We start from the raw sequence: 27,081 nt of genomic DNA, 5'->3' as shown, positions 1-27,081 counted from the left end.
AAATGGAGCAGATGAGGGTGGCATCTGGGCAGGAGATGCAAGTGATGGGAGAAGAGATCAGAAGAGGAGTGAGTGAGGAGGTCGGAGGAGTGCGCGAGGAGGTGAGGCACTGTAAGGAGCGCATGGAGAAGGAGGTGAGAAAGGGGACTGTAAAATTGCAAGGTGGTATAGAGGAGTTGACGCTGGGAGTAGAACAACTGACAGTGGGACAAAAGGAGTTGGGGGACCAGGTAAAGAAGAACACAGCGGTAATAGAGGGTTTAAAATCGACACAGAAGGAGATGAAAAAGGACGTAGGGGTAATTAAAAAAGAGTGTCAGACGGTACATGAGGACCTGACGAGGAAAATGGACAAGGTGGTAGAGGTGATGGAGGTTAAAGAGCGGGAGGTGCGGGAGCACATAGAAAAAAATAAAGTGGAGTTAGAGGAAGAACTTAAAGGGGCGCACGAGGAGATGAAGGAGGTGAAGCAGAAATTAGAAGAAGTGGAAGAAGGGGTGAGCGAAATTAAGAAGCGACGGAGAGAGGATAAGAAAGAGATAAAGGAGGAAGTAAAAGAATTGGTCCAAAGTCTGTGTTCGGATCGTGATGATGTGCTCATTAACCGGATGAGGGATTCGCAGGTGATGGAGGAGAAGCGAAGAGAAAGAGGACCCGGTGTAAGTGGTGACCAATATGGTCATGCGTATGATGCGCCAGGGGATTTAAGAAGCTTGGGGGTCGAGATGGACCCGGGTGTTCGTGAGAGGCCGTTGGTGAAGTGTGCGACAGGTCTGGTGTGCGAAAAAGGAGGTGTGCGAGAAAGTCCGACTCTGGGGTGTGTGAGGAAAAAGTGCGTGCCCAGGAGTGAGGGTGCTGTGGAGAGTGAGTCGGTCATAGCGCGTGTGCGAGGGAGCACATGGAAGCGCGTAGTGAGGAGTGTTACAGAGGGTGTAAAGGGAGAATGCACGCCTGTGGTGAGTGTTACAGAGGATGTAACGGGAGAGGGTGTGCGAGAAAGGTGTGTGACGGACAGGTGCATGGGGAAAGAGTGCGCTGTCAAAGGCAAGGAAGAATGCACGCCTGTGGTGAGTGTTACAGAGGGTGTGACGGGAGAGTGTGCGCAAGAGTGTGCGCGAGAGAGGTGTGTAACGGACGGGTGCATGAGGAAAGAGTGCGCTGTCAAGAGTAAGGGTGAGTGCGCTGTCAAGAATGGAGGTGAGAGTAGTGAGAGTGACATGGAGCGTGAGTTGGTTGTGACAGGTGAGCGAGGATGTACACCTGGAATGGAAGGATGCACACCTGGAATGGTAGAGCGTGAGTGGGAATGCACGCTGGAATTGGTAGTGAGGCACGTGGTTGGGTGTGCGAGTGAGAGCACACCTGTGATTGTCACAGAGGAGGTGACCGAGGAGGGGGCGCGAAGAGGTGTGTTGGTGAGGTGTGCGAGCGACGAATGTGTGCCAAGGTGTTCGGTGGTCAGGTGTGTGACCAAGGCTGTGAGTGGAATGAGTGTACCGAGGTGTGTAAGGAAAGGTACGAGGAGCATGGAGACGGCTGGATGTGTGAGCAAGGAACGGGCTGCGGGGTGTAAGCATGCAGGTGAAGCATCGACGTTAAACGGGGTAGAGTTAAGAACGACTTTTAGCCGAATCGGGCCCTCTGTGCGTGCTGGGCCTCGCTTTGAACGGCCGCCTCCGTGTTCCACTAGGCGGAGCGGGCAGCTGGATAGGAAGGGTCGTCATGGCGACCACGTTTTGTTGAGACGTGCCGGCAGGTCGAGATCGGGACATTGGATGGCTCCACGCCGAGGTGGTGCGTGGGATCTCGGCCCGGGTAAGCCCCCGACCCCGTCCCTGCCACGAATGCAGGACGTATCCAGCCGCTGGCACCAAACAACCCGCATTCATGGCTTGGCTTTACGAAGCCGGGCTTTGGACAGGAATTGGCGCACCGAGAGGCATTAGTGAGTAGACTGTGTGATGAGGTTAGTGTTTTGGCCCCAAAATTAGAGAAAAACAAAATTTGATGATTGGCAAAGGAGTGGCAGTAATGATTGGCAGATGATGGGCAGTGATTGGCAAATTTTTGATTTGTTGAAATTTGATGTGCAAAATTGGTAGTGAGCGATGGGCCCGGTGGGTAAGGGTGGCATCCCTGCCACCCTTCCCATGTGGGGCAAATGCGCACTAGATTATGGGGTGTATGGCAGTGAAAACTAGCCCGGGTGGGTTAGGTTATATTGTTAGGGCCCTAGAAGATGACATTAGGCAACGTTAAGATTAGTTAGTGACTGATACCTGTAGTGGGGATGCAGGTAGATTAGTGTGGATTATAATGACGAGGGAGCGCAATAGTTTAAAGGGACGACTGGGAAGCGCAAGTTTCAGAGGGGAGTAGTTAGATGAGATGATGCTGTGTGAGAACTGGACAGGTGTGTGGAGCAGTGTATGAGTAGTGAGTGTTGTGGATCAGCGCGAATGCGCTTGGGGAGAGAATGGTGCAGGTGGCACCAAGTATGAGAGCACAGGTGTGCAAGTACAGGTGTGTGGAATATATGGAGCAGAGAATGAGTGGTGTGGAGAGAGTTGGAGTAAGTGGTACGGAGTGGTGTGCATGGTGCGAAGGTGTGGATGGGGGAAGAGTGGACCCCTTTCACGAGTACCCGGGGCGGGTAGTGTAAGTGTTAGGTAGAGGGTACAGGTAAATTGTGGTTGGATATTGGCATTTGTGGTGCGGTTGCAGAATGGTATTGCGGATGGGTGCATTAGTGTTGTGGAAATGGCTGGGCGTGTAGCCTGTTAGTGTGTGTAGTTGGTTGGGCACTCCACCACTGTGAGGATGTCGGCCAGGTGAGGCCGCAGGTGGGATCTGGGAGCCGGTAGAGTTGTGGATGGGGCCTGAGGATCCGGAGGACGGACCCGGGTAGCCCAGTGCCAGAGAGGGCACCGAGTGGGGAGAGCGCCAGAGGGCCTTCCCCAGGTAGATAGGTTAGGGTAAGGAGCAGGTAAGCTCGGAGGCAACTGCAGTGGTGGAGGTGTGCAGGTGGGTAGACCTGCTGGGAGAGCTACACGTCGCGGCCCAGAAATTGTGCGAGGGCACCGGGAGATGAATCGGGGGAGTGAGACCCCAAATTGAAAAGCACCACAGTTTGGTCAATGGGAATTGGTTTTTAGAACCCATAGTGTAAGAGGGCCAATGGTTTGGCAGGAGAAAGACCCCGGGTAATGTAAAGTTGTTAAAGTCATTTAGGAAATACTTAGGATTGATGAACCTGTCGCACCATACGCAGCCACTTGCCTGTGGTGATGATGACTCCACACCTGTGTTTCTTTGTTCTGTGTGCAGGAAATAAAGAATTGCTGTTGGATTTGTGAGACGCATCACGACGTGGATGAGACATTGGGGTGATTCCATCTCTCCCTCCCTAGGAGGGACTGATGATGAATTGGTGATGGCAAATTATGATGTTGAGTTGGAGATGGCAAATTTTGATGAGAGTTGAAAATGGCAAATTTGATTGGTTAGGAGGGAGAGAAGACGAATTTGGTTTATGGGAGGAACGGGGAAGACAGTAGGGACGTTTGTTGATTTGTAAAGTAGATGTTTATGGGTAGTGTTGTGTTTTGTGGATACAGTAAGGGGTAAGGGAGGGGCAATGTAGGTTACCTGGTGGGGGGGGGGGGGGCGTACGGTAGGAACGTACCTGTCTCACCTGGTTCCCATGTGCCCCTAGTGTGCATTACCTAATGTTGCGTGCACTTTTGCGCCCTTACCACCTTACTCACTTGTCTACTTCTTTTGTCTCCCACCTCCGAGGATCTGGCTTTGGGGCAGAGAGAGAGGAGAGAGAGGTGCTGGCTCCGCAGTTGTGGGCCTGCACTTTCGCTGCTTGCTGCCGGGATCGATACACCATATGGACCGCAATGTTTGTGGCCGCCCACCATGGACCGCAGTTCTCTTGCGGGCAAGCACCACCCGTGGATGGACCTCTGGGTCAACGTGGCACCTATGCCATCCAGGTGAACCACTTTTAGTTGGCCCCCTGATGGCCACAATACAGAAATGGACGCGGTTGGCGCCTTTCTTTATTTTTGAAAGAAGCCAGAAGGCCAAGTGCACCACACGAAGGCAAGACCAGCGGCAGAACATCGGCCGGCTGCGACACCACCGGTGATTTATGAACATTTTATTGGTGCACCGGATGGTGCTGACTGTACATGATGGGGTGGTGCTTTTGGTGCTTGGAAGGGGTGCTCTGCACATTATTAAAGGCCGTAAGGCCACAGAGCACTCGTGGGTTGGTGTATCGATGCTGGCATGCGTGCTCTCTCTATGCATAACATCTGCATGTGTTCCTCCAAAAACAGGTCCTGGATCGTAGTGTAAATATCAGCGTAGTCTTGTGTAAATAATGCTCCCTACCGGCTGTATGTTTAGTTTGAGAATTCTTTCCGCGATTCGGTTATCCTGTGGGTGTGTTTCTGTGAGGAGAAGGGTGCAACGTCGCAGGGGGACATATTTACTCATTTGTGAACATCTGTAAAACTGTCGCACTCAGGGTAGAGTTAATAGTAGAGGGAACTACATCTGAGTGCCACACTAAAGTAGGTAAAAATTTATCAGGTCGGGACGCCCCGAGGGTAGAGAAGGGTGCAATGATGCGGATATGGGATTTGGCCTCCATCCATATCCGCTTGTAAATATTCCCCTATTTCCCCAATACTCCCCAACTATCCCCAATCCCCCATTCCCTAGTCCCATTGTCTGTAAACAACACTCTGTAGAACCGACCTTCCCCTTTTTCCCCCATTAAATGTCGTGCCCAGGTTCACCGCATCTCACGTAGACAACTATGGGACATCTTGCTAGTTATTCTTAGTCTATGTCAGTTAAGGACTCGTTTCCATTAATTCTGACTCTTCGTTGCACCAGAATGTGATTGTATGGCACCAGTAGTGAGTTTAGGACCTCCCCATACCTCCTCCCATCTTCCTCATGAAACTACAACAACAACAACAACAACTACAACAACAGCGCGCGGGGAGTGTGCGTCCTCACTCCGGCTTGGTTAGCCGCCATTGCCCATGTGCTCGACGGGGTTACCAAATAGGGGCTCCCTGTCAGCTCCTCGTCAAGGGCGGAGCCCGGTAACCCCCGCACCCAATGGAAGCGGCGGACCGATTCCATCTGGGGCGGAGCTAACGAGCCGAGAGCGTGTCACTCCCCGCTGGATATAGGCAGCCACTTACCGGAGGTGACGTCAGATGCGCCCCCAGCTTGAAGAGAACCAGACGCCACCTCCAGCGCGACGATACCTCCCTGCATCTTTTGGACCGCGCTATCCTGTCCCTGGGCCAAGGTGCACCTTGTGCTGTCCAGCGACTACCTGCCCTTCCTTGCCATCAATCCCTGTGTGAGTCAGTCTTGTCCCGTTTATCTGTGGTCTGTCGGGAATAAGATAAGTGTGTCTAAGTGCCTACCTTCCTATGCTGTACCTCTTGTCCTTGTAATCTCAACGCTCTGCATACAAATATTATAACCTCCTCCGGAGGTCTTGAGAACTGTACCCCTGGTGTCGTGTCATCTAACCCAGCCGTTGTGTCCTTTCCTTAATTGATTTAGCATAGCGCGACTTAGTCAACGTTCGAGTGGAATCGGGTAAACTGTGCAGACGCGGTCATACCAAACCGCTCGGTAAACTAACATCCAAAACCGCGTCTGTAACAATATTATTGGCACCTTTTAGAAGTTGTTGGAAATAATTAGATTTCAAGCAGGTGATTCTCCTTTACTTTGGAATTGAATGTTGCAGGTGTGGTGAGTTGCAGGTGCCTGCAATATAAAAATCACTCATTCAACCAGTTTGAACAGAGAAAAGGACTCATTCTGCTGTTCTGTGTCACTGTGTACCGCATTGAGCATGGAGAAAAGAAAGAAAACCCGAGAATTGCCTGAGGAGGTCAGACACAAGATTGTAGCCAACCATGGACAATCTCAAGACTACAAGTCCATTTCCAGAGACGTTGATGTTCCTGTGTCCACCGTACACAATGTTATCAGGAAGTTTATGGCCCCATGGCACTGTAGCCAACCTCCGTGGACATGGCCGCAAGAGAAAACTTGATTGGAGATTGCAGCGAAGGATTGCTCGAATGTTTACAGATCTCTATGTTTCATCTCTATCATCTCTATCATCCTCATCTCCATGTTTACAGAAAACAAAATGAAGCCTTCAAAGAAAAGAACATCTTCCCGACAGTCAAACACAGAGGAGGGTCAGTGATATTTTGGGGTTGCTGTGCTGCCTCTGGCACGCTGGCTGCCTTGAATGTGTGCATGGCATCATGAAATCAGGAGATTACCAAGGCATTTTGGAGCGTAATGTTGAGCCCAGTGTCACAAAGCTGGGTCTCCGTCGAAGGTCATGGGTCTTGCAGCAGGACAATGACACCAAACACACTTTAAAAAGCACCCTGGAATGGTTCAAGACAAAACGCTGGACTGTTCTGAAGTGGCCAGCAATGAGTCCAGATGTAAATCTCAGTGAACACATGTGGGGAGATCTGAAAACAGCAGTTGGGAGAAGGCACTCCTTCAAATCTGGGAGAACTGGAGCAGTTTGCACAAGAAGAGTGGGTCAAACTACCAGTAGACAGGTGTAGGAAGCTCATTCATGGCTTTAGGAAGTGCCTTGACTGCAGTTATTTTGTCCAAAGGTTGTGCTACCAAATATTAAGTCGATGGTGTCAATAATTTTGTCAATGCCATTTATTTTTATTTTCTGATTTAAGAGGTTATATTAAGTTCTGAATAAAAAACAAAGGTTCTGTAATATTAACAGTGAAATAAAGAATTGTGGAAACAAATACTTTTGCCAATTTCAACTTATTTTTCGAGAAAATTGTGTTATTTGAAAAAAATGCAAGAGTGCCAATATTTTTGGCCACGACTATATAGAGATATATATATATATATATATATATATATATATATATATATATATATATATATATATATATATATATATATATATATATATATATATATATATATATATATATATATATATAGATATATATATATATATATATATATATATATATATATATATATATATATATATATATATATATATATATATATATATATATATAGATAGATAGATATATATATATATATATATATATATATATATATATATATATATATATATATATATATATATATATATATATATATATACAGTGGAACCTTGACTTACGAGTTTAATTCGTTCTGTGACCGAGCTCGTAACTCAAATTGCTCGTTTCTCAAATCAAATTTCCCCATTAAAATGCATTGAAATGCTATTAATCCGTTCCAGCCCGCCAAAAACCACACCAATTTTTTTTTAAATATACAGTATATATAAAAATATCTCGCGCTTTATATTTCACCTGTATGCAGCATACAAGTTGGCAGGATGGCCTGGACTGGAGGTACGCACACTTGACTCTAAAGTCTAAACTGTCCAGCCTGGGTTTGAATCCCGACCCAGCTATAACCTGTCATGGGTGAATCACAGGCAGGGTGATTCATCAATGTGTGTACCGCTAAACTGGGCGCCCCGTTTGCGTCCCATTAGTTGTTGGATGTTAAGGATCTCACCGTGTTTTCCACAAAGAGAAGGCGAGCTATCGCCGGCACTCTGAACAAGTTGTGGCCTGGCATGCTCTTCTCCTCTGTCGTTATATACGTCCTCCTCGGCATCTTTTTCCAGAAGAGCCCTGTCTCGTCACAGTTGAAGATTTGCTGGGGGATGTATCGTTCGGCTTCTATCAGTTCGGCAAAAGTTATAATAAAATCTTCAGCTGCCTTCACATCCGCCTCACCAAGTCGACAACACGCACACCTCGCTCATGTTTTTCGACGATTGCGTGTTTTATATCCAAGCACATCATCCTCTTCTTCTTCACAGTTATAATAAAATCTTCAGCTGCCTTCACATCCGCCTCACCAAGTCGACAACACGCACACCTCGCTCATGTTTTTCGACGATTGCGTGTTTTATATCCAACCACATCATCCTCTTCTTCTTCTCAGTACCGTGTTTTCCACAAAGAGAAGGCGAGCTATCGCCGGCACTCTGAACAAGTTGACGGCAGAGATACTGTACTTGCACGGCAAGATAACCACGTGACCAGAACCCACCTGGTGGCGTAAACTCAAAATAACCAACATGCGAAAACAAAAATGCAGCGCTATACGACAGAGATACTGTACTTGCACGGCAAGATAACCACGTGACCAGAACCCACCTGGTGGCGTAAACTCAAAATAACCAACATGCGAAAACAAAAATGCAGCGCTATACGACAGAGATACTGTACTTGCACGGCAAGATAACCACGTGACCGGGTGGCGAAAGCTCGTAACTCAGATCTCGGCTCGCATCTCAAAGCAATAAACCGCCCGAGCGACGGCTCGTATCTCGAAAAACTCGTAAGTTGGGGCACTCGTAAGTCAAGGTTCCACTGTATATATATATATATATATATATATATATATATATATATATATATATATATATACATATATATATATATATATATATATATATACATATATATATATATATATATATATATATACAGTGAAACCTTGACTTACGAGTTTAATTCGTTCTGTGACCGAGCTCGTAACTCAATTTGCTCGTTTCTCAAATAAAATTTCCCCATTAAAATGCATTGAAATGCTATTAATCCGTTCCAGCCCCCAAAAAACCACACCAATTTTTTTTGTTACGTGTTTTTAAATAAGAAAAATGTACTTTATAAATAACAAATAATGTATAAACAAGCACGACCTCGTATATACTGTACATAATAAGCGGCGTTACGCGCGCTGCTTGTAAACAAGGAGGAAGCGGACAACGCGGTAATTTGTAAGAGTCTTTATTCAAGAGCTCACTGTAACACTGGCGCGCTCCGGGCTGCGCGCCCGGTGTATATCCTGAGGCCACGCCTACCCCTCGGCGTGACCGCCGCCCACTCGGTGCGCGGAATGATGTCACCACGCCAGTGAGCTTCCGTGTCCGCCACAATGTAAAGAAATAAACTGGTTTTATTAAGTGTATTTACCTTGAAGATCAGACGAAGATGCTGGCGGAGGTGGAGGAGATGACTTTTGCCTTTTTCGCCACACTTTCCTCGCTTTCACTTGCAGGGCGTTTCAATAAAAACCTGTCCAACGAGGTTTGTTTCTTCCTCCCTTTCAAAATGTTTCGATCGTACTGCTACGATCGTACTGCCTCGCCAAGTCGACAACACGCACACCTCGCTCATGTTTTTCGACGATTGCGTGTTTTATATCCAAGCACATCATCCTCTTCTTCTTCTCAGTACTGCCCTTGGCACTCAATTTCTTAGGACCCATGGTTAAAACTAAGAAATTTTCCAAAATAACCAACATGCGAAAACAAAGCAGCAGCGATATACGGCAGAGTTGCACGGCAAGATAACCACGTGACCGGAACGCTCGTTGGGCCACCTAGTGGCGGGTGGCGTAAGCTCGTAACTCAGATCTCGGCTCGCATCTCAAAGCAAAAAACCGCCCGAGCGACGGCTCGTATCTCGGAAAACTCGTAAGTTGGTGCACTCGTAAGTCAAGGTTTCACTGTATATATATATATATATATATATATATATATATATATATATATATATATATATATATATATATATATATATATATATGTATATATATATATATATATATATATATATATGTATATATATATATATATATATATATATATATATATATATATATATATATGTTGTTTTTTTTTGTATCTATATATATATATATTGTTACGGATCTCTACGTCGGCCTTTTTCCCCTTAAGAAGGGGGGATTAATCCCCTTGTGTGCGATTGACCGACGTGAGTCCTGAAGTTGCCCATCTCCCTCCGGAGAGGCAGGTGAGCAACCCCGTTCGCGACCGCGGACAAGATGTTAATTGCCGAGCGGATTAGCAGCCGCGGCACGAACCATTAGCAAGTAACTAGACCCGATTCTTAAACGTTGGCCAAATCGTGCCACAGGTATCCAATGGGGAAATCACTAAAACGAAACGGATGTAAAGGAAAGAAGGCAAGGTAGGAAGAAAAAAACCACCTTTAGAGGCCATTTTTCCCCGCAAGCGGGGGTTGGCCTTTTTCGGGAACCGTGGTTGTTGTTGTTTTTTTGGTCCCCTTTTCGAAGCAATGTTTTACGGCCGGATGCCCTTCCTGACGCCAACCCTTTTTTGCCGCCTTTAGCGACAAACAGGGAATTACCAGTGAACTGGTACTCAATTAGCCGACCTCGGAAGGATGACAGGCTGAGTCAACCCCCCTGGCGTTAATTCAGCGATCGACTGGGATTCGAACCCAGGATCCTGGGATCCTAAGCCGGCACCCTAGCCGCTAGCCCAACAACACCAACACCAGGGCAAGGTAGGAAGAACAAATATAATTTATTCCTAACTATTATGTACAAGACCAAAAGTAACCAAGGAGAAGGAAAGATACGAAAATATAGACAGAAGGATGGAAGGATCAGAAGACACAGTGCAATTTCTAGCTTATCTATACAGGCTTAACTTATACCCCAGACAACACAGAAGACGGACGACAGTCAGACTTACACGGGGGGATGATGATAGGGATGAATGGCACGAATGGCTGGATGGGGAAGAAGGTTCAATTGGAGCTTGCTCCCACACGGGACGTCGGGCTCGACCTCGACGGCCACCGATCCCACAGCAATCGGTTCCCGCGTAGCAGCGGTTCGAAGCTGCGTGGCACAGGGGGGCTGGACTACGGAGGTCTCAAAGCTGCGGTTTGTTCCTCAACTTTCGCAGTGCTCACTACTCCACTGAACTCTCAACAACAACCACTCAACTCTCTCCCGGTGGACTGCTCTCGGTGGACTTCGGTGGGAAGCTCCGGGCGACGGGTTTTATAGCGCCACACCCTGGAACGTTCATGAAACTGCCCGATCGTTCTTTCTCCGCCCTCTCAAGCCAAACCCCTCGTGCTTGGTTGGTTGATCGGGGTTGGCTCACTCCTCCTTCCCATGACGCGGTGGAGACATGCCTTTCTTCTCCGAGCTGACCGCGTGCTCAATGGAGTTTTGGGGTGAAGAAAACCGCCCAATGCAGTTGGCAAATGCAGTTGGCAATGGAGGTTTTTGGCAATGAAAGGGGAATCTATCTTATTTCAATTCGGTGCAATGCAGAGTCAATTAATGGGAGACACAGCCTTAAACTAATACACATAATAAGGAAATAACTATTTAGAAGGGTATATGGTGGCCTACGTGCTTGTGATGGAGTAACTAAGAGGACGACCGTTGACCTTTACACACAAAACGGAGGTATTTACAAGGAATCATTACACTACTCAGGGTGATATTTACAACAAGATTCTCAAATCCGCAACAATATATATATATCAATCACAGTTTTGACATCTTCAAGCAATCTTGACTCCACACATGTGGCTTCAATCAGCGATGCAGCAAAACCTGTTTCAAATAAATTTTCTAAAATGAAGGACCTTTTCATATTTTTAAACACAATGTGTGTAATTTTGGACAATATTTAATTGGTTCATGTTCATTTCCTTCTTATCCATCAGTTGCATTTTTTTTCTCAGTATATTATATTGTGTATGTTGAATGATAGTCATTTGTTTAAAAGTATTTCAGAAGTGGCCTTATCTCTCTGACAGCTCACCATTTCTGGAGCTGTCACAGCTTGCTGCTTTCCGCATGTATGAGAATGAAGAAGTTCCAGCAGCGGGAATCATCACTGGCATTGGACGAATATCCGGGTCTGTTATGCACCATATCACTTCCATTATGGGACTTTCGAAATTAAATGAATGTTAATGAGGCCATTCACACATGTGCTGTGTGTGCGTTTTCAGCGATTTACTTCCACTAACTGGGGCACCTTTAACCCACCATTGCTAGCATGAAATCTGTAATTCAAATAGTCTTTTAAACATAATTTTCAGCATTTAAACAAAAGAGTGGCAATTTCAAATTGGTTAACCACAATTGTTGTGGTCCTGAATGCAAAGCAGACTCACAAAAATATCGGAAATATGAGAAATATCCATAGATGTGAGGTGTTTAATTCCTACCATTTCCTGTTAATACAAGTGAGCAATAACACACACACACACACACACACACACACACACACACACACACACACACACACACACACACACACAAACACACACACACACACACACACACACACACACACACACACACACAAACACACACATGGGCGGATGTACACTTATCCTTGTCCGTGGATTACTGTACGTCATTTTGAATGTCCTCTATTGTCATTTTATTTCACGCTATTTATTTTTCCTTTCTTGTTTCGCAATAACTTTTTTTTGATGAAGAGGAGGAGTTGTTGTGATAGACTATTACGTAACGTGCTGCGAGTTCAACATAAACTCTATGCTGTGGATGAATTTTAAAAGGATGTAGCCACTAAAATGGTTGTTTTGTTTGAGGATAAAAGTTGTAATTGGGTACCACTTTGAAGATAAGAATAACGAGTCAGAAGTCAGGAGGGGAACAAATATGGTGAGCAACTTTCATCATAATTAAACTGAAGTAGTAACATACATCGCTCAGTGAGTGGGTTTTTACTGCTGTTCATGAATCGAGCTATCCTCCACCCTGAATGGAGGACCACATTATTTGAGTGGTAATGCAGACAAACAACTTTTAAGCATGGAGTGCAACACGCCACACTTTTTAGACCTGTATGTAAATGCTATTGTATTTCTAAAATAAAAAATTTGATTTGACTGCACTTGACTATCTTATTTCAGTCCATGCAGGAGGAAAGCCTCCCTCAACATGGTCCAATCTTTTCTGTTCTGTGCATTTCTGTTGTGATGTGCTCCAAAGATATTTCAATTTTGTCGTTCCATCTCATTTTAGGCCATCTCATTTCGACCGTGAAGAGATGGACTTATAAAATGTGTCGTGATGTCTGGATGTCCGTCCGTCCAGTCGTCTGTTAACTTTTTGCTATTTTTTCTGCTCCTCCCTTATCACCAGGCTGCTTATTCTGAAACTTGGCACAGAAATACAAGACAGTAGCCCACACAGTCAATCAATTGGGCTTCAATCTTTTGATTTCAGATCATGGGGGCACCCAGGAGGGGGGGGGGGGTGGTTACGCCCAGGTGGTTACGCCTTGAAACTTCAAATCCCCCCCTACTCGTTCTTTATTTACCAATCGATCGCTCTGAAACCCAATACAGCCCTTACATTCGATGGTCTGCATAATCGCTCAGTTGTAGATTTTTTTGATTTCAGATCAGGGGAGCCCCAGGGCATTTGGGGGTGGGGGGGGGGGGGGAGCGGAGGGGCGTGGAGGGGGGGGGGCGCGGGGAGGGGAGGTGGGACGGGGGGGGGGTGTCCCCCAAAAATCAGCAGTGGTCTAAAGTACAACCTCGAGAGATGACCGTTAGCCCACTCGGGGCTATTTACTAATCTTCATCTGCTTCTTACAGGTTCTCTCGATTACCATTTGTTAATTCTTGCCATCCACAAGGTTTGTTCTTGCTTTGTCGAGTGCGGGTGCTTTATAATCTGTTTATAAGAAAGAGCATTGCCTTTTCAAACTAGACTTTATAAATAACTCTTATGTTTTGCTTGTATGTTTCCTTAATCATTACTCTGTGTTTCTTTTTTATGTCGGTTCTTTGTTGTACAAATTCATAAACCAATTTCTGATTTCAATAAATTTCTTTTCTCGCTCTTTTCCATCCATTTCACTTTCATTCAGTCGTGTTTAATAAAGTTTAAAATTCAATGAAGAGTTTTATTGATTTTGTTGACATCTTTCAACAGGGAAATTGTGAAAAAATGTCTTCAAATATCTAGTCTTCCTTCGCAACAATGTATATATCTATTTTCCATTTGTATGTTTCATATACTCTTAAAATAAAAAACTTTGTGTGTTCAAACATCCTTCGGAGGGATGTTATGCTGAGTATCTTGTCTACTTTGCATTTACTGGTATTTAGCAATATAATTTGCATCTATTAGCTCATTTTACTTGGCTGTAAATTAATATTGGTGGCAGTCTTGTGGAAATAATTGGTAAAATTGGTAGTCTTGTACAGCCTCCAATAACTCATGACGTTTATGGCAATAAAATGCATACAAACAAATGAAGGCAATAAAATGAAGAGATTTAACGCAAAAACATCATGCTGGCAAATTCCGTGGAGATCGATACAAACCCCTTTCTAATTATTTTTTCTTTACAAAATCAAGGCTTATTGAAGAGAAATGACAGACCTAAATGGCAATTAAGAATTGACAGTTTGGAATTGGGCCAACGGATTTGGAAACCTGAAAGGTCAGTGCATGAGGCTGACCACCTTACAGAACTGAGATTCCCAACCCCTTGCCAGCCGGCTTTATGGTGGATGGAATCGCCACAGACAATATGGAGAACTTGGATGGGTGGAAAGCAGTTCAAAGAGAGACTTTTAAATGACATCACTATTACTTAGAAAAACAATGTCATGTTTTTATTTATTTTCCACAATAAATAGTGCAAAGAAACAAGATGTTATTGTGGAGGAGGACATGGAACCAGAGGTATTCAACGCCATGGGGGAGTGGGGAAAGAGTTGTGTAATTGTGTGGGTCAAGCACCTTTGGGGAGAGAGGACCAGCTGTAGATTGCAATTGCCCAACCTGAGTTAGACTTATCAAGGCATGTAAAAACAAAAGATGTAATTGTCGTTTAATTTTTTTTTTATTGGGCATGCAGGTTACACATTTAGCATTTTGAATACCAGTTGATGTACTAAGTGCCTGCCTTGCATGAATTGTAATTTTCTCTAAAGTCGTGCGCTCCTTGTTTTCACAGAGTGGAATGCTTGATCGTGGCCAATGATGCAACGGTGAAGGGTGGGACATACTTTCCTATCACAGTGAAGAAACACCTACGGGCACAAGAGATTGCTCAGCAAAACCACCTGCCATGTGTTTATTTAGGTGTGTAAGCTTCTTACTTGTAGTGTATTGGGCTGCCATGCAAGATTTTGGGTCTTTTTATCTTTATTTTTTTGCTTTGGAGGAGATTGGGAATGGGTTGGTTTGGCAGCTGGAGTTGTTGGTGTATGTCACAGCAGTAGGTTGAACACATAATATTTATTATACAGACTCTCCTCGAGTTACGACGTAGGCCACTTACGACGACTCGCACTTACGACCGTTGCAAAAATCTCAGTTGCTCCTTGTGCCTTGCGCTGACAACATCCCTTACGCTCCATCGCTTATAAGTGTGTGTGTACCGTACTGCCATCATCATGTCTAGCACGAGGAAGAGTGCATCCACTGATGGATTGATGCATGGGAGGAAGTGTCTGAACGGTGCATGAGTGGCATATGGAAAAAGCGAATTAACATAACGATGAAACGTTATGTTAATTCATTCAAAGGTTTCGACAAGGACGACATGATGGACGAGATTGGTGGAAAAATTGTGAGCTTAGCCAGAAGTTTAGAGCTCGAAGTTGATGTGGAAGAATTGGTGGAGTTTGCGCCGGAAGAGTTATCGAATGAAGACTTAATTGAATTAGAGGAGCAGTGAGTGGCAGAAAAAAAAAAAAAAGGAAGAGGGGAAAAAAGGAGAGGACAAACCGGAGAAGATATTCACTGTGAAAGGATTGGCTGAAGCAATCGCCATCTTCAATGAAGGCTTACAGGTGATCGACAGTATGAACATCAATGTCGATCGTTTTGCCAAGTTCGACCGACAACTACAAGAGGCTCTTCGTTGTTATAGAGAAATATACGACGAGAAAAAAAAGCAAACTGTGCAGTCTACTCTCAACGTTTTCTTTAAGAAAACGACTCCTGCCGCCACCACTCCCCCTCCCCTACCCTCTCCCCCCCTCATCATATCCCACAGCATCCACCTCTGCCTCACCACTGATGGATGACCAGCCATCTTGTTCAAAGGACTGATTTGTGTGCTTATATGTGTTTATGTTATAGGGTACTTTATCACTTCTTATTACAGTTCCACGTTATTTGTGTACCTCATTATGTACCTGTATTTTTGTAAGCTTTTTCTTGTGCAGTAAAACGTATTGTAATGTCATAAAGTCTTTTATTTCAACCCTTTTATTTATTTTACTTATTGTACAGTGTATGGATCGGATTGGATTATGTGATTTAGGCTGTATGACTATTAACAAATGATGCTATGGTGGAATACGGACTTGGAAATATGTAATAAGTAATGTATAATAAGTCCATGAGGGGTGATTTGACTTACGACTACTTCGACTTACGACCTGCTTGTCGGAACGTAACCCCATCGTAACTCGAGGAGAGTCTGTATAATCAGTTTGACATCCCAAATAAGGGTTTTGGTTAGAGTTTTGGAATGTTTTTTTCTTTTTTTTACCAGACTCGATGGTGTAATGGTTAGATTGTCCACTCTGAGTCTGAGAGGTCGGCAGTTCAAACCCTGGCTGAGTCCTATCAAAGACTATAAAAATGGTACTTGCTGCTTCTTTGCATGGCATTCAGAATTTAAAAGGGTAAGAGCTTGGACAACCCTCATAGGTTGGCATCCATGGTGACGAGCAGATTCCTCTTTAGGAAATGCCCAACTGAGTGCGGTGAGAATAGCAGCACTTCCCTGGTACCCAGAGTGCCCCAGGAGGTGACGACACTTCCTCCTAGCTCAGTGGCTGTGATAGAAAGACCACATGATCAATATGACAGTGCTGCTTTTTGTTTGCAGCGGAGTTGCTGTTAACAAATCGTCCATGTTGACAAATCTTCCACGTTCCTTCAACAACAGCAGATAGAGATGTAGTTACAATCCTGTCCTGGTGTTTGCTTCAAATCGCATTGTTTATCAATGCAAGAAAATTGTTCTGGACCCAATTCCAAACTCCCAACATCAATTTACTGGAATTAAAATCCACGCAGTGGTTGCCACTCGTGCGGTTCATTTCCACCGATGCTTCAATCTGAAAAAGGCATGCTGGGAGAAATTTTCAGCAGACCTGGATGCCACAATCAAAGACCTACCAGCTTCCCCCACCAACTATGATGCTTTTGTGGAGAAGATAAATAGGTTCTTTAGGAACAATATCCCAAGAGGCTGCTGGACTAATTACATCCTGGGACTGTCACGAGATGCTAAAGAACTATACAAGGACTACACCAACTGCTTCCAGACTAATCTGTTTGGGACTGATACCTTGGAATTTGGAGAGAGACTGATCAATGCCATATTAGAGAAGCAGCAAAATAAGTGGCAAGAGCTAATTGAATGTACAAACTTGACCCATAGCAGCAGGAAAGCCTGGAAGATCAGAACGCTGCTGGGAAACGACTTCACGAAAGCACAACCCCGGTATGAGATCACAGCACTCCAAGCCGCTCACCAGTTCCTCATGAACAGCTGAGGAAACCCAGGCCACCGCCCTAGTAGAATTAAAATTCCATGTCTGCTAATGATGACCATGAGGGCTCTAACTTAATCAGTCCTTTCACCATGATTGAACTGCTACTTGGCATCAAAGTGATGATTTGCAACAAAACTGCTGAACAAGACGACATCCTTTGTGAACAAGTCAAGCACCAAGTAGCCCTTCAGTGGTTATGAGACATGTTCAACAGCTGCTTGACAACCAATAAGATTCCAAAACTGTGGAGACATGCAAAAATAGTGGCCATCCTGAAGGTCTCACTCTTTGGTTGTTCTCACTCTAAATGCGGAACAGACCCAGAGACCATTTGAAGTACTGCACTTGCCTTGCACTATATGCGACAGCAGAATATGCCTGTCCTGGTTGGGGCCGTTTCTCCCATGCTAAAAAGATGGATCCGGTCCTCAACACAGCCTGCAGAGCTAGAGCTATTTATGGTTGCCTTAAGGCTTAAACCAACACGTGTGGATGACTTCTATATTTGCTATGCAGTATTCCTTCACCTTCGATCAGAAGCGCAGTCTCCTCACAAATAAAAAGAACCCAGCAGGAACGTGATTCTCACCAACCAATCTTTAAACAGTACCCAAGCTGAACAAGACGACATCCTTTGTGAACAAGTCAAGCACCAAGTAGCCCTTCAGCCCTTTCACGAGCCTCGATCTTGTATACAAAAAAAAAAAAAAAAAAAAAGCGATTGAAATCCAGGAATAGCTTCTTTGATGCTGTTCAGTCCCTGTATGGTAACCGTCACAGCTGGAGGATAGATGCCTAGTCAATGCTCATTGTGATCAAGACCTCACAAGTTGTCTCTTGACACTGAGGAATCCCTGCCAAAAGGAGCCAGGGAGACATGGCCAAACCTGGCTGGGTCTCAACCACCTCAGGACTGCAGTTGGACACTGCAGAGTCCTAATGCAGAAGTGGGGATACAATCAAAATGATTGCGACTGTGGAGATGCTCCTCAAACAATGAAACATCTCCTGAGTTTCCCTCTCTTACCAGAGCTTTGCGGACCAGACGATTTGAAGGTTCTCAACTCTTGTGCCAGAGCCCGTGTTTTGCAGTGGCTGGGAAAAGTGTAGCGACACAAAAGAAGAATAAGTGGCTGTGTTTGTCTTCTCTATCAGTCCTCATGTGTTGTGTCTCATGTGTTTGTTTGTATGTCCATGTGTGTGACGTGTGTGTGGCACTCCTCTACGAACCTTACATACTGCAAAAAAGTACATCATTTGAGACTATGGTGAGGCTTTAAAAGACCAATCCAATGAAGAGCAGTCAAATCCAATTTATACCTTTGCTGACATATAGATAATATGGATTAGGATATAAAGACAGATTTATTATACAACAAAAGGAAATTAATCCAACTCTATTCCTGCACATCATTTAGCATATTTGGGTCATTAATCTCATAGATTGAAGTTGTGATGGAATACAGCAGGGGGCACTCGATGAATGATATGATGGAAGTGAAAGTTGAACAGCAACGATTGTTTCACCAGTGCATTGACGTCAAAATACAATTGGTGGCATTCTGTTTGTTTTTGCTCATTCATTTGCTCATTTATCTTTATTAAAATTGTGCTGAAACGGTGCAAGAATAGCAAACCTGTGTTGAATTTTCAAGCTTCTATTAATCTTCACAAGATGCTCCAACACTCCAACATCCAACCAAATTCTTATGTTTTTCTTAATAATGGTGTTTCTATCAATCACTTATTGTAAAGACAAATGTTGTAGATGTGCTGCTATTTGTATTGTAATTGTAGCCACAAAAATGGTTTGTTTTGCTCTGGTGATGGGATTAAACTTTTTAGGGTCTCCTAAAGGCAATCAATGTGAAGATGTCCAGAGATCGATTCGGCACGATTCCTCAAGCCCGTGCTAATGAAAACGACAACATCCATTAGACCAGTGTCAGGTTGCCTTGAACTCTGTTAAATTGAAGCCGATTTGAGAAAACAACCTTGTTGGTCTTTGTGCCCTTTAAATTTTTTTTATTTTTTTTACAAAGTACAACATTGGGTTAGTTGCAAACATTACTATTCTTTAGCTCCAAACTTTGCCTTGCTGATTGCTGCCAATATTGGATCTTTCTGTTGATGCACTTTTTAGCTCATTGACGATGGAATCGACAAGCTTTTAAAACCATAATGATGTCCTTCAGTCGGTCAGTAGGTCCATTAACATTTTTTGTTTTTTCCCTACTCCTCCAATAGATCGTTTTTAAATCTGGCTTGATGATTTATGATGTGGTGTACAAAAATTAACGGAGCCCTTTTTTTCAATTTCCATGTAGGTGGTAATGTAAGTAACTTAAAATGCAATTACGTGACTATCACGGCCAATGATAATGCGCTACCAATCACAGCCATCAGTCCTTTGCTTCGCCTCTGGCTAAGTGGTTGGAATGTTTAAATTTCACACTAAAAACCAGGGTTCGATTCCCGATACAAGGTGTATTTTTCTTGTTTTTCTTTGTTCATGAGAATACACTGTGATGAAAGCATGAAATCAGATTTGTATTGCAGGAATGTTTGAGCAACGCAAAATGAATTAACTTAATTTACAATCTGTAGGCATAACGATTTTTTTGATTTTTTTTTGTGGATTTCATGTTTTTCCAGGTCCAGCCTTGCATTTTGGATTAGAACAATGCAATCTATGTTGTTCGCTTGATGGGAATTTGATACGCCACGTTGAAATTGTGCGCTCCGTTGTCAAATCCTTGATTTTTTTAAACCCACATTTCGTAGGCGATTGTTCTCGATAGATTTGAGATTGGTACATTGCAGTTAGTTTCTTGTTAATTCTGACTAGTTTGTTTAGGATAAAGTTTTGGCTTCGGTCTGAATTTGAGTTTGTTATTCAGTAAATATTGACTTATTTCAGCCCATAAACGATTTTGGCCCACATGGAGTCAGGCGTAGAGCAAAATGGAGCCTTGCTTAGGTCAAAAACCCCTTGCGCAAATACAATCAGGTTATCAGACCTTTCAGCTTCCACAGGCCGCAAAGTTTCCATCAAATTAAACTGAAAATCAACTTTATCACCTAATGCACCCCGACAATGACCACCCTCCATCGGGAAACGAGCATCTGTCCCACTTAGGACTATTCATTGTAATTGCTGTGCCCTTTTTGTACCACTTTAATTTCGTAATGTCATCGATCCTGTGCTTTATCCCTAGTGGACTCCGGTGGGGCGAACCTTCCACGGCAGGCAGATGTTTTTCCAGACCGAGATCATTTTGGCCGTATCTTCTTCAACCAAGCCACGATGTCATCCCTCGGAATTGCTCAGGTCAATGCATAAATCATAGTTTCAGGCTTTGGGCAATTTAAATCACTCTTTTTAGACGCCATTTATCAACATTTTAAAATTGAAATTTGGGCCAGTGCGAAGCCCGTGATCAGTTGTGAATGTGATGTATATCTTAGCGTACATAAATACTCAGAGTTCGATGTAACTTTATTTTCCAACACTCATCTACTATATAAGAGAGCCGTTGGTCTGTCTGTCTGTCTGTGTGTGTGTCGCCATTTTTCTCAGAGATGGCTGAATGGATCTTCGTCAAACTTTCAGAGGTTCATCAGTGAGTGCTTGGGAGTGTTTTAGGCAAAAAAAGAAAATTGAAAAAAAAAGGGTCTGTTTTTTGGATTTAAAAAAAAATCGCTCTGTCATGCCAAAGCCTTTTTGATTAATGACAGTTATACACGAGTACACATTCGCATAAATAAATACAAAACAGTCACCAGACATTTGAACACAAATAAATCAAACAATTCCAGAAGTGTACAAAGTTGGTAGTAAGGCTTCTTCCTCTTCCTGATCGGCATCACACTTAACTCAGAAACGTGATGAACAGTACATTCACCAGAATATATTCAACACAAAGGTGAAATGATGATTTGACATTTGTGATGGATTCTGATTTGGATGTAATTGCTTTTCCATTATATTTGTCCTCATTTAAAATATGTTAATGTTTCTTTTTCGCTTGAGCAATACCGAGTACTCCAGCTATAAACACATATACTTTACTCGGTGTACAAATACAAATACAACTTTGGCTGGGAGGGGGGAAGGGGGGGGGGGTAACATAGGCTATGTGGCCGTAGCCTCATGCGGGGGTGTGGGGGACAGAGTACCGGGAGAGGGGCGTAAATTCTCTATGTAAATGTGTACCGTGTAGCGCCACCTGGTGATGGTGGCAGAGGGTATTGCAATTCGTTTTTTACCTGGGCAACACTCAGGTCAGAGGGTATTACAATTTCCTTTTTTTTTTTTTACCTGGGCACCACTGAGGTTAAAGCACTCTTTGCACGGGTAAATATTTTCTCCTTTTCATCATCCCCCCTCCACCAAAACGGAGGGGCCTGTCAAAGCCACCCCCCCCCCCCCCCCAAAAGATGTCTATGTAGTATATCTTTATCTTTCCCCTCCCTGTCCCCTCACCTCTCGCATCCCTCTACCCTCCCTCTCCTGCCTCTTCCCCCCCCCCCCCCCCTCAACGCCAGATAGTCCTGCTTGTCACAAATAAACAATAACCCAATTGTTGCCTGAGTACCACTTTATGCGATTTTTTTTTTTTTTTTTCATTTGAGTACAGACTCACTCGGTTTGTTTACAGAATGATTTGTTGTAGAGAACTAACTCGTGCTGTGCTCAGATCGCTGTGGTGATGGGCTCTTGCACAGCTGGTGGGGCATATGTACCAGCCATGGCAGATGAAAGCATCATTGTACGCAAGGAAGGAACAATCTTCTTAGCCGGGCCACCACTGGTGAGGGACTGCCTTACACCTAGATGGCATGCACTATGTCAGCTTAATGTTGTTTAAATGGGTGTACAGCAGCAGTTGGTCCCACATAATGGTCCCACATATTTCTCTCACTTTTCTTCTGTGGATGAAATTAATCAAGATTCTGAACAACAGTTAATAACAATCATCCCTCTTAGGATTGCTTTGTGGCCGATGACATCACCAGTGGCCAAATTCTTAAAATGGAATAAAAAATTGTGGGCAATTGTGTTTTGAAAGGGAGTTGGATGATAAGCTTCTGAGCATTGAGCAACTGTTCAGGATGTAATATGCTGTCCTTTGTCTCTTTACAGTCGCGGCACTGATGGTGTCATGGCCATTGCTGGTGGTTATAAAATAAGGTTATAAAATGACTGTGTCCATTTGTATTGTTTAAATAAGTTTTTCATTGTGCTTTGAATTATTATATGATGTCTATACAGGATCAGCATATATCTCTAATATATAAAGCTCTTTATAGCCACTGACTCAGTGACTCACTGATTGACTGATACTAATGTTCGGTACCTTCCGGGTGTCATACAAAGCTGAAATTTTGCATGGAATGAATTGGCAATTTCAATTTTGTTTTATGCAAAATCAACCCATTGTTATAAAAACCATTGCTTGCACAAGATGTCTTAATCCAATCATAACATCATGTTGAATACAATAAATTCCATGTATTTGTTTTCTCTCTACAAGATTGAGGCTCGTAGAACAGCAAATATTTGTGTTATACGTAATAATTAGCATTTTTATAGTTATGAAATAACTGTGTCCATTTGCATTGTGTATTTCATTAACATTCCATGCTGTAATCATGAGCATATTTTAAGGTTATAAAATGACTGTGTCCATTTGCATTGTTTAAATAAGTTTTTCATTGTGCTTTGAATTATTATATGATGTCTATACAGGATCAGCATATATCTAATATATAAAGCTCTTTCTAGCCACTGACTTAGCTACTCACTGACTGACTGATTGACTCACGCACTGACTGACTGATACTAATGTTCGGTACCTTCCGGGTGTCAGAGAAAGCTGAAATTTTGCATGCGCGAGACATCGAAGCCGATACACCGGGGGGAAAAAATCACAGAACCGCCGGAAAGCGGCGGTAAATGAAAATTTACGAGAAAAAAAGCCAGAAAAGCGTCTGTTCAAAAGAAAAACCATGTAAACCTCAATCGATATCTAGCATTTGAAAATTGTAATTTCTACAACTGTAAACTGCGAGATAATAAATAAAAAATACCTCAATTTATATCTAGTAGGAGGTCGGTGATGCCTGCGTATAATCATAAAGCTTCTCTTTATTATGTACCGATATGCGAAGCACAATTCGTTCTTACAATGTGTAAGCATACTCCATTAGTGTGTGTGTGTATATATTTGTATATACAGACTTGGCATTTAATATGGAATATTTTTTTTGTGGGGGTTAACTTACTTTTCAAGATGTCTTAGAACCAAATGTTCATTGGAATTATGTTGAAATTATTCTAGATTTTGTTAATGTGACCTTTAAAATAAACAAAAACCACATTTGACATTTCGAAACAAATAAATTGATCCTTGAAAGTGATGTAAACTGATATCGAACTCAATTCATGGACAGTACTGTGTTAAACTTCTGTACGTTTTCCAGAAGTACCTCTTTATTTTGCACATTAGCCAAAAATGTTTTTCACAAAAACAAAAGTTTAATTACGACTGGGATTACAGACAGTAAAATTACAGTTCAGTACTTCGTGTAACCCCCACGAGCATTCAGGAGAGCACGTACACGTTGAGGCATGCTGTTCACGAGATTTGCCAAGGTTTGGACAGGAATCGCTTGCCATGCAGTGACAATAGCCTGCTGCAATTCACGCACAGAGGTCGGCTGCTGGTCCAAGTGGTCGATTTGACGTGTTAATTCTGCCCACAAGTTCTCTATCGGATTCATATCCGGGGACATGGCAGGCCACTCCATATGCTCTACACCATGGTCAGCAAGAAAGTGTTGGATCATGCGAACACGATGAGGCTGTGCATTGTCATCTTGGAAGACAAAGTTTCCTCGAAAGGCTGCACGAGCAAATGGAAGCAATGTTTCTTCCAGAATGGCCCTGTACTTGAACTGGTTCAGGTTTCCATTCAGAACAACCAGGTCAGTTTTGCCCCCTGCATGAAAAGCAGCCCAAACGGTCACCCCACCACCTCCAGCTTGGACTCTTGGCACTATACCATCTTTGTTGTAGGCTTCATGCACTTGTCTGCGGACTCGGACGCGGCCATCTTGACGATAGACCAGAAATCTAGACTCATCACTGAAGATCACGTGATTCCAGTGTCCTGGCTGCCATTGACGGTGCTCTCTGGCCCACTGCAATCGGCACTGGCGGTGTTGTCTGGTCAGACGTGGCTTTCTCAGGGGACGCCTGGCACGATAGCCTGCTTGAACCAGTTGTTGGTTGACTAGCCTTCTGGATACAGGCACATTTGTCAGTTGCTGCCACTCGGCCCGAAACCGATTATCTGACTTGGTGCGGCCATTGCGGACTAACCGGTGCAGCTGGCGATCATCCCTCCTTGTGGTTCTGCGGGGACGTCCTGGCCTCGGTATTGGAGTCGGGACACCCCTCTGATCATTTAGTTTCAGGATATTTGACACCTGACCTTGAGTGATGCCATACTGCCAAGCCATAGCACGCTTTTTCATGCCGGAATTTCGTAAAGCCACCACTAAATGACAAACAGCATTGTCGAGTTGACGGACCATCTCCAGGGGAAGCGGCAATAACTTTTGTAGACGTGCAGCAGTTGTTTTCCACTAATACAGAACGCAACAACCCTTATATACCCGATTGTGAAGCCAATCGTCAAATGTACCTGTCCGTACATTTTGTCACGCCACCTGTGATATAATCCTGTTATTGGCTTCTTGCTGCGACAGACAATCAGTGACATGGTTCTTTTAACAAAGAAATCACTGACGCGTAAAAGAAACTCACCAGATTGATATACCGAGTTCAGAAAGTAAACCCAAGTCAAGAAAAAAAAAAATTCCATATTAAATGCCAAGTCTGTATATATATATGACCGGGGTGACCAAATCTGTCAGGGTCCCCGCACCACAGCTTGCCTTCCCAGTCACTTAACCACTCCCAAATGGGGCACTGTGCTTTAGACTTTCCACCCTATCTACTTATTATGTACAGCTGCGGGAAACATTTTGGTGGGATGTCGACTACCTATCGCAGGAAATCACTGAGTTACAACTTGCCATATAACTTCCCACTCTTTGAGAGCTCTTTTGTGCATCTCAAGTAGATTAATTAAAAGGTAGAAACAGAAAGGAAAGATCGTGTTAGCAAGTATGTAGACCGCTGCGTCCCAAAGAATGTGTGCTGTTGTTCGCTCTTTGAGCCTCGCTCCAGTGCAACTCGTTCTGCTCCGTTCCTTGGATCAAGCAGACAGGCAGTCAGGCAGAAGGTAGGCAGCCAGCCACAATCTCTAGCATACTCTGTCTTTTATTGGCCCTGGGCGAGGCGTGACCTCAGGGAGCAAGGATCAATGCAGCACTCTTTGACCCGGCAGCTTCCTCATTGGTGTGCACGTCCCATAGCACGTCGGCTCAGAAGCGCAACTCACGGAGTTAGAGTTCAGGAAATTGGTTCGGGTAGAGCACGAAACAGTAGCGGTCCACAATAACATTTTTTCCTCGTAAGGAAAATCTCCAAGGACCAGCACCAAAAAGTGTAGTATACAGTGATTACGTACTTGTTTGCAAGACACAGGTATGAGAAATAAATCAATTAAAACTCTCTCGTTGTATTTCCATATATATGTTACTGTATTGAGACTCCCTCCCTCGCTCCCTCCTTTCCCCTTTTTTACTCATGACCCTTCTCAATCTACTTCCCAACTCACATACCCTGCCAGACCTTTATACCCTAGCCTACTCTTTTCCTTGTCTTTCAAATTATCTCCTTCCCCTTGTGTTTATGTAATACTATAATATGTAGATGAACTAATATTGTTACGGATTCGTCACTTCCGTTGGGGTGGTTTGCATCCACTGTAAATATTTCTGATTCCATGTCCTATTATTGTTTTCAAAAGCTTTATTGTTCAGGAACTGTTTTCAAAAGGTAAAAAAAAGTTAATGTTAAAAGAAACAGGAAACCGGATCGGGAACCGGAAGACAAAGAAGAAGAGAGAAAAGGGGCAGAGCGAAGTAAAGTCGGACAAGAAGCTGGTTGCTTTGCGGTCTGGATCGAACGTTGTCGAGCAAGAGTCACGAGTGAACTTTGGGTCCTGGAAAAGGGATTCCTGTGATAGAGTTGTTATCGCTGTGACAGATTCACCTGCGTGTCAGGTTTGGCTTTGGATTCCGAGGAATCATCGTCGGGTCGTTGCGTCTCGAGAACGAGCTGTCGGCCATTTTGACTCGCGCGTCGAGCAAACTTTCCTTGCTTCGCGTCAGCCGTTTTCACCATTCAGACGTCTATCTGGGATGTGTGTGTAACGCGGATTTTGAAGGCAAACCTGAGGTTAGCCGATTTGGAGCTGTAAAACAATCATACCAGAGGGTGTGATTTCCCAGCCGCCTTGAGTGCGCCTTTTCGCAGCTTCTGGCCGCGTGACCCTTTTCACCGCTTTGGCCGCGAGCGCCTTTGTGCAGTTTTGGCAGCGTGACTGGGCCTGTCACCTGAACGGGATTCGGGTTTCGATTCAACATCGTTCTGACGATCGCTGGAGGG

General features: G+C 43.9%; 1 protein-coding gene across 1 annotated transcript in view; it reads left to right on the top strand.

Annotated features, from left to right (window-relative positions):
- Nucleotides 1-27,081, top strand: part of MCCC2 (methylcrotonyl-CoA carboxylase subunit 2) — a 208,250-nt gene that overhangs the window by 52,831 nt on the left and 128,338 nt on the right. Inside the window, exons 4-7 of the mRNA XM_068106084.2 lie at nucleotides 11,739-11,840; nucleotides 14,933-15,060; nucleotides 20,714-20,826; nucleotides 22,196-22,309. Coding sequence (XP_067962185.2) covers nucleotides 11,739-11,840; nucleotides 14,933-15,060; nucleotides 20,714-20,826; nucleotides 22,196-22,309 — 457 coding nt within the window. The remainder of the gene's footprint in view (nucleotides 1-11,738; nucleotides 11,841-14,932; nucleotides 15,061-20,713; nucleotides 20,827-22,195; nucleotides 22,310-27,081) is intronic.

This window comes from Myxine glutinosa, chromosome 2 (assembly GCF_964187855.1).
Source record: "Myxine glutinosa chromosome 2, kmMyxGlut1.1, whole genome shotgun sequence".
NCBI lineage: Eukaryota > Metazoa > Chordata > Myxini > Myxiniformes > Myxinidae > Myxine > Myxine glutinosa.
Note: the sequence above shows the minus strand (reverse complement) of the source record. Positions and strands in the feature narration are given on the sequence as shown.